The sequence below is a fragment of the Ruditapes philippinarum genome, unplaced genomic scaffold (assembly GCF_026571515.1).
Source record: "Ruditapes philippinarum isolate M1 unplaced genomic scaffold, ASM2657151v2 ctg9877_1_1_1_1, whole genome shotgun sequence".
Taxonomy (NCBI): domain Eukaryota; kingdom Metazoa; phylum Mollusca; class Bivalvia; order Venerida; family Veneridae; genus Ruditapes; species Ruditapes philippinarum.
In genome coordinates, this window is record NW_026861342.1 from 4082 (window position 1) to 23333 (window position 19252).

Here is a 19252-nt window from a genome sequence, read left to right on the forward strand (position 1 = left end):
TATTACCGTGCTATCAATTACAGTATAATCTTACCGTGCTACAAATGACAGTGTAATCTTACCGTGCTATCAATGACAGTGTAATATTGCAGTTTTATTAATGACAGTATAATTTTACCATGCTATCATCGACAGTCAAATCTTACCGTGCTAGTAATGACAGTGTAATCTTACCGTGCAGTCAATGACAGTGTTATCTTAATGTGCTATCAATGACAGGGTAATCTTACCAATCTATATATGACAGTATAAACTTTCCGTGCAGTCAATGACAGTGTAATCTTGCCGTACTATCAATGACAGTGTAATCTTGCAGTGCTATGAATGACAGTATAATCTTACAGTGCTATGAATGACAGTGCAATGTTACCGTGCTATCAATGACAGTATAATCTTACCGTGCTATCAATGACAGTGTTATCTTACCGTGCTATCAATGACAGTGTAATCTTACCGTGCAGTCAATGACAGGGTAAACTTACCGTGCTATCAATGACAGTGTTATCTTACCGTGCTATCAATGACAGTGTAATCTTACCGATGTATCAATGACAGTGTAATCTAACCGTACTATCAATGACAGTGTTATCTTATCGTGCTATCAATGACAGTGTTATCTTATCGTGCTATCAATGACAGTGTTATCTTACCATGCTATTAATGACAGTATAATCCAAGGCACTGAGTACTGTCTGTAGCTGCGTTAGACTTTGGGTGGCTCTATTCACGGCTGCTCCAGCAGTTATACCACTACTTCCGCTCAAACCACTTAAAGCATTGTCCATTTCTGTATCAATGCTCTGAAAAACATGTTATTCCGAATACATAAAAAAGGAGGAAAAGCTACAATGAAATATGTGTACGATTATTCCTTTCATACAAAATAGTATTAATCCAAACAAATAATTTTCTTTGATTTTACCACCACTTGAAGGTTATTTTTTCTATTTAGGTTTTCCAGTCACACAGACATAAGGGTATGTGTTATTCACCAGGTTAAACTCTTAACGTAATCTCCGTGTATTATCTTTATTATTATTGGAATTCTTACGAAAATATACTTTGGTAATACCAAAAGCCTTTAGCAGTTTTTGTCGATGCTCGCAACGGTTAAGAGCAAATATTACAAAGTAAGCAACATGAACCTCCTACAACTGAGATACCGCACTATGCGTTTTTACCTATAAGGCATTTTACTGGCGTATGACAGCTGTGGAAAATTAAAGAAAAATTGCTGCATCATGCTTTAAGTAATAGAAAGAGCATCGAAACACGAGGCTATTTTAATTTGTATGAGGGGGGGGGGCGTAACCGCCGAGTATTAATCAGATTGCCGAGTGCTTTTATGTTCTTTCTCTATTGTATCATAGTCAAACATAAAACACGGTCCCTGTTGTCACATAATGAATCCCTGGGAAAAAGTTACTTATGAACGAGCATCTGAATATTATAGTTTAATAGTTTATTGTCTCATTCCAAGCATGTCATATATACAATACATCACAATATTCAATCATATTAAAAAACATGTTGGACCAATCTCGATAGATTTATAAGAGACATTTAAAAACATGATGATACTGGTAAAATATATTCTATAGCTAAAAACCAATTTACTTTATAACCAAGTTACAAGTATATATAACAGACATTTTTGTTTATTCCTTCATGAAAAAACAATATACTTCAAAAAATAATGCCCAGAATATTTGTGACAATACTACTGCAATTTACTTGTTATGTGAGTGAGGCCAAATATGTTCATACAAAAGTGAAGTTTAGCGCAGCATACATGTACCCAGCATTGCTGTATAATTCTCATTATTCAGTAAAAGAGTAATAATGTTCCAAATGAATGCATATATCATGGAGTATAAGGTTGTAACCCAAAAAAACACTTGACTGTGAAAGGTGCGTGACCTAAAATATTTGAATAAGTACATGATTATGCTAAATGTGTAATCCAATAAGTACATGATTAAACATGGTGTGTGAGTCCCAAGGTACAAAATTGAGCATGATGTGGCAATAAGTACATGATTGAACATGGTATGTGTCCCAATAAGTACAAGATTGTACATGATGCATAACCAAATAAGTACACGGTAGAACATGGTGCGTGAAAAGTCATTATTCTGCACTACCTTAAATGACAGTATAATGAATAATATTAACAATAATTGGTTGGTTGGATATATTTGAATGTATAGGGTGTTCGCCTTCCAGCATGATACATTTGTGTGCCAGTGTAGATAACATTAGTAGGGTACAAACAAACTGCACTAAACTCAGCCCAAAAAATCAACCATTTAAATCAAGCCTATACACAATATGTCTTTAATATTCAATGTAGATACACAGTGGCAATGTACTGCTATATCATTGCCACAGTTAAATCTTCCTTCACAACCAAAATAAAACAAAAATATCTGTTTTACATCTTCAATTATAAAATATAAAACTAATTGTTGTTAAAAATTATGTACTATGTACACTACTATTTTTACATTTCTACTACTTTAATAAAAGGATTAAAACATCCTATTTACACATAAACAAATTCCTTCTTTGTAGTATCTGGAAGCAGGTTTTGGCACTAACTCTTATTACATTAGTATTACTAAATATAACTTTTAATTTCTCATCACTTTTCAGGTCGATAAAATTGTTAACAGCAACTGCAGCTTGTTCAAAAAGTACATTTCTTAAATCATTGTATAACTGACATTCTAATATTACATGAGTTTCATCCTCTACCACATGACAAAATGGACATAGACGTCTATCTACCTGGAGATTTTCAAATCTTCCGGTTTCTATACGAATTGGTGCTACACCACATCTAAATTTGCTAAAAGCTGATCTGTGGCTAACAGGCAAAATCATTGTACAAAAAGGTTCAACACAATATTTTTCTTTAAATATACAATATGTCCGTAATTTATTCCGGCCTCTACCTGATGAGCCCGTGGGTGCATTAATTTTATCAAACCACTCTGTTTTAAACTTAGCAAACATACGTTCTTCTACAGTTTTAACAATATTATTCTTGGATATAGGTATGGATATATCATTATATATTGAAAGGTCTAACTCATTCAACTGTTTACGAACCCAAAAATACCAGTTTTTACATTTGATTGACTTACAGGAGGCCCAGAGCGCAATTCGCTTATTTATTCTTGTAGTATTGGTACATGAGAGACGGGCCCAAAAATTAACTAATGACTTCCATTGTCGTACATGTGGCGGCACCCATCCCATATCACCAGAAACAGCTGCTGTTGGTGTGTATTTCCCAACACCAAGGAAAAACCTCATTGCCCGATGTTGCACTGCTGCAATACAGGAGTAATTTTTATGACCCCATATAGCAGCTCCGTAGGCAATAACCGGCCATACAACAGAGTCATATAATTTGGTAAAAACCTCATAAGGCAAACCACCAATAACTTTGCATTTGGCGATAAGTAGACCTAAGGCACGACTAGCGCTCTGAGCCACCATTTTAGCTGTTATACTAAAATCTAAATACTCACTAATTAACAATCCCAGATATGTATATTTGTCAGAATAAGAAATAATATGTTCACCACATCTAAATTCATGTTCTGATCGTGGCATAGACTCTGTTCGGAAGTGCATGACATTACATTTATCAGGATTAATACTCATATCATTTCGACCACACCAGTCATTCAATGCATTTAACAATAATTGTAGAGCATCTTCACTATCTGCCAGAAGAACGATATCATCTGCATATAGTAAAATGCATATCTTTTCTTCTCCAATATTCACACCCACATTAAATGACTTTAGATAGACAGCAAGGTCATTAACATATAAATTAAATAACAGAGGTGATAAAATACATCCTTGTCTTAAACCACAATTAACATCAAACCAGTCTGTTTTATGACTATTTAGTCTAACACTTGCAGAAACTGTAGAGTACAATGATTTAATTGCAGTTAAAATTTTTCCATGTAACCCAACAGATATAAGTTTTGACCATAAAATATTCCTATTTATACAATCATACGCCTTGCGAAAATCTATAAAGGCTGTAAAAGTTGATAGCTTACATTTCTTACGTGTATCTATAATATCTACTAGTGATGAAATCTGGTCTATCGTGCTTCTCTTATTTCTAAAGCCGTTCTGTTCATCGACAAGTACATTATTTTTCTCAACCCAATCATTTAATCTCATATTAATGATTCTACAATAAACTTTATATACGGACGATGCAAGTGATATACCTCTGTATGACAGTGGGTCTCTACGGTCTAGGGTTGAAGACTTTGGGATAGGATTAATAATACACTTCCCCCAAATTGACGGAACAATTCCATTATTAAAACACAAATTAAAAAATACATGAAGAAAATATATAGCAGTGTCATTTTTCAACACTTCAGCTGGAATATCATCAAATCCAGAGGCTTTACATTCTTTGCTTGTAAAATAGCTTTCTTAACCTCTAAAAGAGAAATCTGACCATTAAAGGAACAATTTTGATTACTATCTTCTGTTACAAAAACACTGTTTGCATCATTATTTGTAATATTAACATGATTAAACAATGAGCTAAAATCCCTTCTCCACTTATCTAGAACATCTTGTATACAATAAGAAGTAGAACCGTCCTCTAACAAAACTTCTTCTGGTACTTTATTTTTACCACTATAACTAACACCAATCTTACCTATTGATTGCCAAAATTTATTCTGATCAACCTCACATTCTTGTAACAAGTCATTTTGTAAACTATACCAATAAGTGCGCTTACATTTCTGCACTTCTTTGTCAAAACACTTACGACTATTTACATAAATAGCTTTTAACAAGTTTCTATTATTCCTCACTTTACAACTTAACCAATTTCGCTCTGCTATACACAACTTGGACCACAACTCAGTCAAATGGTTATTCCACCATGGTTTCTTAATTCTACATTTTCTAAAATTACTATTATTATTTCGTACAGCTCTGTATGATATATTTGTATACATACTATCTTTCACAATATCACACCATTGCTTATACACACTGTCAATACTATTTTTATTTACAACATTTTGCTCCAGATTATCAATTAAAATATTAATCTTATCTAAAACAGATTGAGTATTCATAAAATCATTTGGAACATTTTCCAGATCAAACTTATCATAACCGCTATTAACATAATCTCTACTACAGTTCTCACTTAGATTGACAATATTTGTATTAATTCGCCATGACAGTAATGAGTGATCTGGTAAGCATGTAGGTGAAAAAACACCAATATTCTGCAACAATTCTGTCACAGGTGTTACAGTAAAATCTATAAAATCATTCATATTTCATGCAGGGAAAAACAGTAGTCTACCACCGATGAGCCCTTAACAGAGATTGATGTAAAATTATCACTGCAATTGCTTCTACATTTAGTAAAGACATATTTGTGTTAATTAAAAAATCTATTAAAATTTCACCATAATGATTCACCGTAAAATCTATAACTTTTCTCTGTAAAACATTATCTACCCCAACAATGAAGTCATCTAAATCGCCACATCGACTATTTAGGTCTCCACAGACATAGATTGTACCTTCTTTTTGATACTGATATATACATGCTAGTAAATGATCATAAAAGGCATAAACATCAAAAACACGAGAAGAATTTTCAGGAGGCAGATAACAGACACAAGGTAATAAACAATACTTGTCTTTTTTATGTATTAATTTCAGCCAAAAAATCCTTTAAATGAGTTGTCTAAAATAGTTACATCAAAATAATTTAAAACATTTTCCTTAATGAAAAAACCAACTCCTCCCAAAATATTTCTAGCATTTCTATGTAAATTCTTTCGATTAAAACCGAACCATTTATACCCTTCTAGATTAATCACTTCGTTATCCTGTAAATGTGATTCTGCAATTGCTAATATATCAAAATTTTGTTCTAAAATACAAGTTGAACGTACAACAAAATTATCAGACACTGGATTAAAATTAAAACCACGAACATTCCAAAAACCTGCTGATAACTAATTATAATTGTTCTGTCTCTGTCCACTATGATTGTCACGTTTTTCATTACGACCATAGCCACGACCTTGTCCACGACCACGTCTGTTGGGGTTGTAATTACCACCATATCCCGATCTTTGCCACTCATTATTATTGTAATTATCCTCTTGAGAGGGATTGTTTCTTTTATTAGAATTTCTCATGTGAGAGTCATGATTCCCACCTATGTGTTGGTTACCTCCCCTGAGAAGAGAATCGCGAGTGTCAGAATGCCATGTTTCACGAGAGTTATGATAATTACCACGACGCGAGTTATTTCCCCTGAAAAAAGAACCACGAGTGTCAGAGTTATCACTAGTATCGGCTATAGCCCCTTCACTGAAACTACCACAAGGAACATTCTGATGACCAAGCCTTCCTCGAGAATCACTATTGCTATCTTCTGCTCGTTCGTTCATCCTCACCACTCGAGAACCTCTTACTGCTAGACCATGTTGACGGAGAGCTCCAAGCACCGTTCGAAAGTTATCCGACATACGCCTTTCTGAATAAGACAAATCATGATTTATAAATACGTTGCTGTACTGCTTGTTATTGTTTAGTCTATTTTTCTGCAACATAACATTCTTTTTGTCTTCGAATGATTTGAACTTCGCTATCACTACCCCCGGACGTTTCGGGTTCCTAGATTTCTTTCGCTCTGCTTTATCAACCTCTATGTTAATCAATTTTAGACCGTCTTTAATTAACTTATTTACTTTATGTACTGTTACTTCATTTGCTTGTTCCGGCAAGTCAGTGATTATCACATTCAGAGCAATGTCGGAACTATCGGACCTATCGGGTACACTAGTGCCTTTAGATCTTACACACTTCTCACTTAGTTCTGTCACTTTATCATTCATTACCGTTAATTCTGCCGACACTTCTGCCTGAATATCAGATTTGATAGCCTGAATTTTGTCATCAACTACTTTTTGAATTTTGTTCATTTCACCGGTGATGCGCTTATCTAATGCCTGAGCGACCTTGGTTGCGATCTTTTGCTCTAGTCCCTTCTGCAAGTCACAAATCTGTTCGTTCACTGCTTCAAATTGCATATGCATATCTGCAGACAAATTTGCCAAAATGGAAACAATGTCAATTTCTAAGTCTTCTGACTTACTATTATCATTAATTACCTGTGTTTTTTCTTTAGCATCCTTCTTATCTTTTTTCACATTTTTACCGGTTTTCAAAGTTTTCAAAGTTTTTCCATTATCCTTAACCGTACCCGACACCTTAGACCCATTGCGGTTCGGTCTCATAATGTCTCTCCGCGTTTTCTTTGATGATACATCCGGTCCATCTCCATTTCCCTCTCCTGAAGCTGGTGAAAGCGGTCTTTTCCTGGAGCTTGAATGACCAACAGACACACCTTTCGACTGTGAAGCGCTACCCACTGTAACTAAAGAAGTATCCCCCTGTAGAACACTCTTCACTGAATCTGCCGCCTGCGAAAGCGACATATCAAACAAATTGTCATTCTTAATCCTGTCCGTGTCCGACTGGGGATCAGATCTTTTCGGAGTAACTGGCTCCATATTACCAAACTATGCACAGTTCAAAGGCCGTAAGCACTTGCACTATTACTTGTTCTATAACTTGACAATTATTAACAAAAACGTTCATATATGAAGAAATTTCTAGGTTTTCATCTTCAATCACGATTTTATTTGTGATTTATATGATATTTTTGTCGCGTTCTCTTCCGACACAATAAGTAAACCCCAGCAAAAATGAGCCAATCATTGGGCATGCTCTGTTGTCACATAATGAATCCCTGGGAAAAAGGTACTTATGAACGAGCATCTGAATATGATATTTCTGTCGCGTTCTCTTCCGACACAATAAGTAAACCCCAGCAAAAATGAGCCAATCATTGGGCATGCTCTGGAGTGCGGGTAACTAAAACCTGCACTTCAGTTAACGCACTGTGTATGTATATGTATACGATTTAACTCTGACACATTTTCAACAGAAAGGTCCACAAACTATAATACAACTTAACATAGGGTGTAACTTTGTATTTTCACAACTATATATCGCAAAGAAAATGATCATTTACATACCGTTAGCTGTGCCGCTAGAGTTGTATCCAGGTCAGATAAACTGAAGCCTTTAGCGTCTAAGTGGAATGCTTCATATGCCGCCTTTCCATCCCGACAATCCCTGAAATATAAATCAACATCAATTGAATTAAATAGTAACAAACTGGTTTAAAAATAAAATCAGACGAATGTTGGTACGACAAAATGACTTTCAATTACAGGTATAGAGAAATGTATAGATTACGTTAAGTGATAAATGGAGTACAAAATGGATAATATAGAATGAAGTAGTGTGATATTGATGGAAAGGATGAAGTTTGTACAAAGTAAAAAAAAATCATCGAATGAGTACTTTTAGTGGGCCACTTGTTTAAGGCCGTTATTCCATTAGTACGTGATCCGTGACCCGCGTCAGTGATCCGTGTCCGGGCATGTCCGTGGGTTTTATTCCATAGGTACGTTATTTTCTCTATATTTTTAATTGAAGTATAGCGAACAGAGGATAATTATTTGTAGAATATGATATAATTTCATTCTAATACCAAAAACAGTTGTAACACCAAAGAATTAGGTAACAAACATTGAATATCAGTTAGGTTTTCAAATAACATCTCTTTAGCAACCGAAGACCAGATGTTGTTTTTTTTAATCTGTCATTGCTGCATCATAAACTTATAGGTTCTCCCAGACTATTTTGGTGACTTCTTTAGTATTTTCTTTCGAAATCGATAAAGTATTTAATTTCGTTCGAGGCATTTTGTAGGGATGAAACATGTCAGTGACTGTCCGCGTCCGTTAAAAATCGCTCATCCTGCGAAACGTCGCGGATGGTAAACGGACAAAAGGAATAGATTCAACGTATTCTTTGATTAGCAAATCGGTAACGGTTGCGGATGACGGACGCGGACCACTGATCACGTATAAATGGAATAGCGGCCTAAGACACGTATACGTTATAATTATCACATGTACATGCGTTAAGAGATTATCAGCTTACTTCAGCACTTGTGCCAATGAAGATCCAAACATTTTCCTAGTGTCGAACTGTTTGTCAGCAACCTAAAAGAAAAGAAATGTCGTGTGTATTTCTGATGTTTTATATTATTTATACGTTAATTTACTTTTACAAGTATCTTATATTAATTTATACACATGTCCAATGAAGACCTCTTGATTGAAACAAAATAAAATATCAGCGTTTGTGTATAATTTAATATAACATAAGATATTCTAGATGGTTGTATAAAAACCATCTTACACGCTATACTTTGTTCAAAATAAGCATTACCCTTTACAAATTTAATTGAAAGTCCACATTTTCTTAACCACGCTTAAGTTGTTAAGTTGTTTATTTATATAAGATATAAACTTACATTTTTCAAACATAATCAATTAAAGAAAAAACAACAATCACTTGTGTTTTACTTACTTTAAGGAGTTCAAAATCTGGCGGTGATAACGGCTGACAAACAAACCTCTCAAGGATAGAACCGACCGCAAAAGTGAGCGTCGTCAGTAACATGAGGAGCCAAGAGAACAAGAAGATAAAAGCGACAGACCTGAAATTAAAACAAGAACACCGGATACATAGTAAGCTGTAATTTTAACTTTTAAGCGAAATAATTGCAATAACAATGATAAAGACTTTATTGAAAGAGGCAATACAATAAGGCATGTCCAGTCTTCCCTAGTAAGAAGTCCTTTAAAACATAATAGAAAAAATAGATAAAAAAAATAAATATATAAAACTCTACAAAATTTTAAGCCAAGTAATTCATGGAAAAAGGACTAGTTAGTGCATATTTATATTCGTTTGACTTCGGTAGTGAAAAAAAACCAGACAGTTAGTTGATGTTTTTTATTAACACATTAAAATTTTGGTAGCTAGGTAGATAGTTTATTAAACATGCTCAGTAAATGTAGAAAACTTTCAAGAAGACGGATACATGTACATATGTACTTGATATTTATTAAATAAATTCATATATTTAAATAAATCATCATCTAACGATAAACATATACCTCCTTGGCAAAAAAACCCCAAAACATGTTCAATTATTTCTGAAGCTCAGTCCAATAACATTAAATTGTTTGCAAATATAACTTACGCTATTAACATGTTACCACCAGAGTTTGAGACACAGCCCCTATCTACTGGTAGAGTCCTCAGACCTTGACCGACCGAGCCAAAAACCATGCCGAAGAATTGCAGGAGTACAATAAGTGTTATAATTCCTCCGAGGACATTGCCGCCAATGTGCCTGTAATAAAGTATCAACATGATTACATCTTTTTTACAAACTGATCTATAATAATTTTGTTAGGAATTCAACCAAGTAACGAATATTTAGTTGTGTTTGATAAGAACTGCAACAATACTACTCCTAGTTCAATAATTAAACCACTGTTGATGTCTAATACACTTAAAGGGATACTCAGGCAAATTAATTACAAAAATATTAAAATAATTTTATGTACTCAAATCACGCTAAAATGACAGTTTTGAGATTTCGGTCATAAATTTCTGTATAATTATATTCTATATGTTTTGGGTTTTAGGCATAAATACATCTATGTTGAACGTAATCTAGTCGCTGACAGAATCACTGAGTAGTTTTAAAACTAGTCAGGTGACTTGAACAAACCCTGGAAGGTACAGTAACAGATATAGTGGATATTGTATGATTGAAACAAGTCTAAGCCATTCATTTGACATGTTATTTAACGTTCACCATGACAACTATTGTAAAATCTTAACACTCTAACCTGACCCACGTGGGTCAAGTTAGGAAACCACCATTTTATTCTTCATAATGAGAAATTTTTTGTTCCTGTAACTGCCTAGTGTAATCATATTGGGGACATTTACAGAAAAAATGAATGAAAGAAATTTCATAACAAAGAAATGAACATTTTGCCTGTGTCTCCCTTTAATGATTTAGAGCTATATACAGTACGAAGAGCATGTTAAAATATAGTGAATTATTAGAGACACTATTATACCTGTATTTATCGAATGATTGTGCAGTGTCTGTGAAATCCCTAGCTTGATCTTTGTAAGACTGAATATCTATACCGTCTTTGGCCTACAATGTAAATGATAATGTTAGACTGAATATCTATACCGTCTTTGGCCTACAATGTAAATGATTATGTAAGACTGAATATCTATACCGTCTTTGGCCTACAATGTAAATGATAATGTTAGACTGAATATCTATACCGTCTTTGGCCTACAATGTAAATGATTATGTAAGACTGAATATCTATACCGTCTTTGGCCTGCAATGTCAATGATTATGTTAGACTGAATATCTATACCGTCTTTGGCCTACAATGTAAATGATTATGTAAGACTGAATATCTATACCGTCTTTGGCCTGCAATGTAAATGATTATTTTGTATCGTCTCTAATTCTACTAAATGATGAACATTCTGTTGATAGTAGTATGATTGTAGCAAATAAAAGATGTTATGAATGGTTTGTTTGATCGCTAGGATGTCATTAAAATTTATTTTATATAATCAAGCGAGTATTATTTATACTGAATAGAACTTCTTTCTTATTCAATAGATGCAATCTTAGTATTCCCATTTTTTGAAACATATAGATACAGGAAGAGTTCCGACGGTTTTTGAAAGTTACGGACTGGTTCTAATTAAGTCAGTTTGACTTTTTGACTGTAAGGTACTGCAAAGGTACATGGCATCAAATTTTCGACCTGAAACTTTGAATCATTTTGGTAATGCCCACCACTTTTTTTAATTCCTTAGCTTTCATTGTTAAAGAGGTAGATGTAAAACCTAAATTAAACATGTAAAATGTCTTTAAACTTACTTCTGTTTTAAAACTTTCGATGTCAGTAACATATTTTTTTACTTTGGTTTGCATTTTATCAAATGCGGTGCCTACATTTGCTTTCATTCCTGAAAAATGAGATAAAAACATAACAATTATCAGCAAAACCCGCTCTATCATCATCATCATCATCATCATCATCAACAACAACAACAACATCATCATCATTATCGTCATCACATCGTCATCATCACCATCATCAAAATTATCATCTTCATCAACAACAAAATCAACAAAAATAACACAATAAAAGTGCAAGTATTCGAAAGATTTGTTGCAACTGGGTATAATCGTTTTGCAGGGATTGTAAATGGGTTTGCCATCTTGTAATTTGATTATTACTCCTTTTTGTTTTGTTACAAATATCCACAAGTAGACAAGTATTTTTATTTGTGTATTCCTGCACATGTAAATATTCTTTTATCAAAATTACATTGTAATACAAACAACAACATGTTGCCTGTACTTCTTCCGCTGGTTTTAACAATTCCTTTGACGAATTGAAAGTTGCTTATGATAAGGAGGACAAAATTGGTTCAAAATCCAGAATCTACCATACGCGTAACTGCCCTCCGGTATATGGATAAATTTTGTTAAACTACACGTGAAAACCTAATATCAAAACAGTTAAAATAATTCAAATAATAGACAATTAGATGTACTGTTTGGTCAATTTACCTGATAAATTAGGAAGTTTGGATCTTATATTATTCCCAATTTCGTCTTTAACCTGTAAAATAATGAAAAACGTTTACGATCTCTGTTGAATTTATTACAAACAAATATTGAATATAATTATGCAGATCTGGCGGTCTGGCGGTCGGTCGGTCGGTCGGCCTCTACGTGTATGGATTGGAACTCCTAACCTACTTAGATGTTGATCTCGCGTAGTCCACAATTCTAGAGATAAGTAACCAATTTAATCTGTGTATTTGAAATATAAATATATTAAATAAAGATAAATGTATTTTAAGCTAAACATTTGACGTAGATATGTACTTTAATTTAATGAATTTAAGCCATCTGGGATGAAAAATGACAACAGATAAGCATTAATCACCACCTAAATGGCATGCAGCTATCTTCAAGACTTTAGAAAGTTGTTATATTTAATTGAATATATTATTAGATATGTTTATATATTACGTCACCTGTTTTACTGCATCATTGTTCTTAAAACTGTTGAAATCATTTTTCTGAGCGGTAGTTAACTGAAATGATAAGATTATATTAATTATGTTTTATAACACTACTAGTATTTTCTCTCAGCATATAACAATTTGTTTTGATTCGAAAATTTCGCGTTTCGTAATAAAGATATCGTTTTCACATGCTTGTGCGATGTCTAGGTCCCCAGCAAGTGTTTGACTCAATGGAAGATGGATGACAGTTATGTTTCCACAATAAAACTACCGGGACCTTCATTTTAGTTAGGAATATTAAAAAGACATAAACAAAGGCGCTTGTACGCGTGACTTTTACTGTGAAGACATGTTTTCCTCTTCGTTAGTGTATACCTACCTGCATGCGCAGTTTTTAGACAAGAATAAAGGTTGCCTCCTATTTTGAAATGAATTAGAGTTAAGAGGACCAAACTTACTCCTCGTGTAGCTAGCGGATCGGTCGGAATGGCCGACTGAATTACTGTGCAGGTGCCTGCAGCGGAACAACTTGTCATCATTGTCGTGTAAGCATTACTTGCTTGTGTTGTCTTATCTGATACAGCATCAAATGCCTTCACAGCTGACTGTATATCTGCAAAACACATCACCTCAATTTTAAAACATACAATACATGTAGACGTAACTATCATATCAGTGAAAATTGTAAAGCGAAAAAGTAAAGTTTCTGAATCAAGCAAATTATAGTGTTGGATGCATCAATTTTGGAATAAATTTCATTATGAGCAACGCTATGCCTAAGTTTTTATTGGTAGAGGTCGTTCCCCTAACTATAAGGGCATGGGGTAGAAGGAGTAACTGTTTTATAACGAATTGATGCCAGTTCTGGCCAATATTTAAAAAAATTGCAGAGAAGTTAACTTTCACCATTCAGGTTCATATATTCTATTTATAAATATGTGTAGGACTACAAGTGTCAATGTGTGGTACCCGATGTGACCGGCATGGCAGACAGACCCTCTTCAGATATGTAGAATAAAGTTTATGATAAGTTCATCATATAAAATTGACAAGGTACTATTTTTTTGAAATAAAACCAAATAAATGACATTATTTTAAAGTAAGATTTCAACTTACTAAGTTCCATCTTGTCCAGTGCTCCGTTTGATAAATAGTTCACTGCAAAACTACTGATTTCTTTCTCCATCGCTATAATTATTTTGAAAAAGAAGAAAAAAAAAAGTTCACAATTTTTAACCTGACACATATTACTAATGATAAATGTTTATCCCATATCATGTCATACTTTTTTCAGAGAAATAATACCAAAGGTGTATATATAACTGTGGTTATATCAATATGGTTATCTATTACCATTTTATATCACCATGATTATATCGGCATGATTACATGGCTATGATAAAATAACCACGATGGTATATCACTGTGCTCATGTGACTCTGATTAAATTTTTCATTGCTTATACCAACATGAATATGAATGATAGAATATTGCTATGCTCATATAACATTGACCATATCGCTACGGCTATAGTATTATGGTTATATAGCTATGATTATTTCACCATAATTGTATAGCTAAGCCTATATTACCATGGTCATAAAGCTATGATTTTATTTTTACCTGTATTATCCAGTTTATTCTCGATCGCTGCTCTTGTTGTTCCAAGATTTTTTACCCCTATGACCTTTGCTTGCTGGAATGTTTTAAATATTCAAGGTTTTAATGAGAATAAACTTATTTCAAATATTGTAAAAGAAGAAAATATGAATAAATTAAACAAGAGGACCATAATGGCCCTGAATCGATCACTAGAAACAACGGTTCTTCAGTGATTATAGGAATAATTTGTCAGAAAGACAAGTCCAGCTCACTTCAACTTGCCTCTCTAGTTGTAAAGTTTCCCGACACTGAGTGTTATTCATGATCTCTGAATAGCAAACAGGCCATGACATTACGACTGCCTCCCAGCAATAGTCTCTGTTTAAGAAAAAGTGCATAACATGTACACATGTATGGAACACATTCCAACATGGGTTGTTTCATAATTAACTATAATTTTGAAGAAATGCCACGGACTGGGACACTTCAGCTTTAGCGGCCCCTAAAAGGAGCCAATCAAATTGATATAAGCAAACTTGATAAAAGACTACCTAAGAATGCTACACACACAGTTTAGTGGTCATACATCAATTAGTCCTGTAGAAGGAAACGTTTAAAAGTTTCCTATTTTTTAGCTTTATCGGTCCCTAAAAGGGGCCAATCAAATTCACATAAGCAAACTTGATAAAAGGCTACCTAAGAATGCTACACACACAGTTTAGTGGCCATACATCAATTAGTCCTGTAGAAGGAAACGTTTAAATGTTTTCTATTTTTTAGCTTAATCGGTCCCTAAAAGGGGCCAATCAAATTCACATAAGCAAATTTGATAAAAGACTACCCAAGAATGCTACAGGCAAAGTTTGGTGATCAGCCAATAAATTAGTTCAGTAGGAAAAGATGTAAAAAGGTTTTTCTATATTTAGCTCTAGAGGCCACTAAAAAGGGCCAGTCAAATTAATCTGAACAAATTTGATAACAGACAATCTAAGAATGCTACTGACAAACTTTGGTGGTCATCCATCAATTAGATCAGTACAAAAAATGTTTTAATATTTTTCTATGTTTAGCTATAGCAGTCCCTAAAAGGGTACAATCAAATTCATATGAACAAAATTGATAAAAGACTACCTAGGAATGCTACAGACAAAGTTTGGTGATCATCCATCATTTAATTTAGTAATAGAAGACGTTTAACGTTTTTTTTCTATTTTAGCTCCTTTGACCCCTAAATGGGGCCAATTGAAATGATATGAGGAAATTTAAGTGTGACTGTCATAAGGATGCTACAAGCCAAATTTGAGGTATATCTGCGCAGCAGTTTCAGAGACGAAGACGCATGACGACGGACGCCGGAGCATCGCCCTTTGACACTTATAGCTCACCCCGAACCTTTGGTTAAAATGATAAAAATCATTATAACAAGACGATTGATAATACGTTTTATTATCACTTTATATGTGTAATTAGACTGATGTCTAATCCACTTGTACTGGTCTTGTTTAGTTAATTTAATTCTCTATATTTTACAATTCTCGAATGACATGTTATATCACATAGATCCGATAGATTTAACACTTATAAGGGTAATCAAGATCACAATGCGTAGTTCGGTCAAGTGAACCATTGCTAATTTAGATTCCCTACCTCTACAGTGACGTTTAAGAACGTGTCAATGTCATTCAGGTTATTGTCTACTATACCGGCGACTTTCTCCAGCGCCGTTGTCATCCTGTCATTATTAACATACGTACAAATATTGCCAACCCTGAAAATTCAGTATAGATATAAGTTAAGGTATTTTGGTATGCAAACATTTAGTGGAGATAAACTTTGAATATCATATACTTGCTAAAAGATAATTTCATCAATTTAATAAATCTTCAAAGAATGATACATTTATGTGAAATGTCATCTGTAGTTTAATATAGTATACATTAATGGATAAAGAACCCTATAAGTGCCAAGGTAGTAAACTAAATTGTTGTTGTTTTCTTCATTTGAATGAGTGAAGATAACCATGTAAGATAAATGTCTCTGTAACTCATATAATTTATTTCAGTAAATCAGTGTTAAATTCTGCTTAAGCCGATACTAGGAAAGTCTGTAGGACGTCTGTAGCATGTAATTACCACTACAGACAATAAACAGGCTTAATTCAATTTAGTATGCGAAATTTCAATTTTGCCGTTTTGGGCTTTTAAAAGTTTCCATTTATTGGCCATTTTATCTCGATCTTAGACTGAGCTGTGTATACCAGATATTACAGGGACTGTTACTTAATCTGTATTTTTACGTATTGTATCATATATACGGCCAGGTATAGATAGCTCTAAACAACCATGTTTATGTATACTTCAATCGAAAATTTCCCATACAAAATAAAGAAGACAGGAAATGGGTGTTTCTATTTTTCGTTACAACACACTCCCTTTCGTCCCGGATCCTAGATATCGAGATATCCTTCATATTATTTACAAAATAAACAACTACGTAATGGAGAGTAAATCAACGTCTTCTCATAATTGTTTTCCTCGAAGTATTTGTGCAAGTGGTAAATTAGCAGGCATTATTTTACCCTAGCAGATTGCACATGCCTATATACATATATGGTCCAACACTGCTTTCTTTCCCTTTCATCACAATTAGAAGTCCAGATGTACTTCATACACGGACTTGGATTGTCAAGATATGTTTCCTAAATATAGAATCCTAATTACATATTATATTCTACTTTGTGTTGTAAATAGTTAACTTACAATATAAAGACTGTTGTAACAAAGAGCAGACAAGCAAACACTCGACGTTTACAGTGAATCCCATCGGTTGCTTCCTGAACTCTTTTCCCGCCACAAAATCCGCACAGACGACAACAGCAGAAGCACGCGCCAACAAGTGGCACTGTTATTATAAATAACAGTCCGACAACAATTGCAGCGACGTAACCTTTGAATTCATTCAGAAGCTGAAATATTGCGAAAGGCAATAAAGGTTATAAAGTAACAAAAGAATAGATAATTAAAGATGTCATATTAAACGCAGTTTTACTTTAGGAGATAAAGAAAAGGATTAAAGTCTGCTAAACAATATGCACGAGTTATTTACTTAGTTTATTATCATCCTGAAATAAATATAAAGTAAACTTGTTGACAACTGTTTAACAAAACTGGCTGCCTTTTATTTAGCATTACTCATATAACTGTAGCGAAAATGAACTAAAGATTTCCCCCCCACGACCAATGCCGTGTGACAATGAAATGATTTAACTTAAAGGAACTTCACTGTGGTCATAACGTCTAAAATCTCATAACTTGAAATCCATACATAGATCATGTGGAGCATTTTAAACGGAAAACTCTGCAAAGGGTAATAAGGAAATATACTCTGGCTGAAATTAAATATCTTTTGTGTGTGTGTGCGAGTCTTATTCCCCAATTGAGCAAACAAAGTGGCCGAGCAGTTCATTTTTTGGTCATATTGCACAATCAAACAACGGGTTGAAGGAAAGATCTGCAAATTTACGTCCAGACCTACAAAAATCTGAGATAAATAGTTATAATTACCTTCTGAGCAAGCTGTAGCATATCTTGAGATCCCATGTTAGTTATCGTCTCTGTAATAAAGAAATACAAAAATGTTCTTTCATACAAATACACGTAGTTATAAACAGTGTAACATCGAATATCAAATTTATTATTACAATAACCATAGTTTCCGACTTAAAATTTTATTGCCTCTCAGTAAATGCTAATCAACGGTTCAATTAACACGATTTTGTCCGCATAAAATCCCTTTACGCAAAAATAGTATTCTTTATTTATCGCTCGAACATATGCATATGAGTAAACGCCTAGGAACCAACTCATGTCCGATATAATAATATTTTTTGTGTGTCTATATTTTTTGTTCAATCCCATTAAAATCATATCATTATTGACGTCCCACTTCCTTTCACTAGTTGGCTTCCTAGCGTAGAGTGTATAACGGAGCAAAAACGATGAATTAATTAATTCTAATGAGAGTTTGTTGTTGATGTTGTTGCTTAAACACAATATCTTTATTCAAAATCACAATAATAATAATAATCGTTTTCTTAATCCTCATCAAATCTTGCATATAGTATGGGAATAAAAATAATATATAATTATCAAAACAATGATTATAAAAACTGTTAAAGCAGCATTGTTCACCTGTCACCCAGATACTGTTTCATATTTGATATTCGAGTGACCCATTTAAAAAAAACACTTTACAGAATTGTAAAAAGCTTTATATCTGCTGACTATATTTAACAAAATCATTACATCATAGGTGGATTTTGAAAACTAATAATTCCTAAATAGATTTCTAAGCAAGGAAAACCGTTGGTATATAAACAAAAGAGCGAGGCACATGCACGAAATCGTTAAGTTGAAATCGTGAATTCGTGAAGTTGAAATCTAAATTCACGAAGTTGAATTCGCGAAGTTGAAATAGTGAAGTTGAAATCGCAAATTCATGAAGTTGAAATCGTGAATTCATGAAGTTTAAAATT

At 33.6% G+C, this 19252-nt stretch overlaps 1 protein-coding gene across 1 annotated transcript; it reads right to left on the minus strand.

The window, feature by feature from the left end:
- Nucleotides 1-659: 659 nt before the first annotated feature.
- On the minus strand, nucleotides 660-18405 carry LOC132715307 (prominin-1-like; the record flags this gene model as incomplete). The annotated part of the gene is given in 15 exon segments (XM_060698301.1): nucleotides 660-800; nucleotides 8136-8235; nucleotides 9112-9173; nucleotides 9544-9673; nucleotides 10223-10375; nucleotides 11118-11200; nucleotides 11954-12042; nucleotides 12653-12704; nucleotides 13126-13185; nucleotides 13575-13729; nucleotides 14233-14304; nucleotides 14740-14812; nucleotides 16366-16486; nucleotides 17478-17683; nucleotides 18282-18405. Coding segments are annotated over 15 exon segments (1533 nt in total), but the record flags the coding sequence as incomplete, so codon positions are not given.
- Nucleotides 18406-19252: the final 847 nt, after the last annotated feature.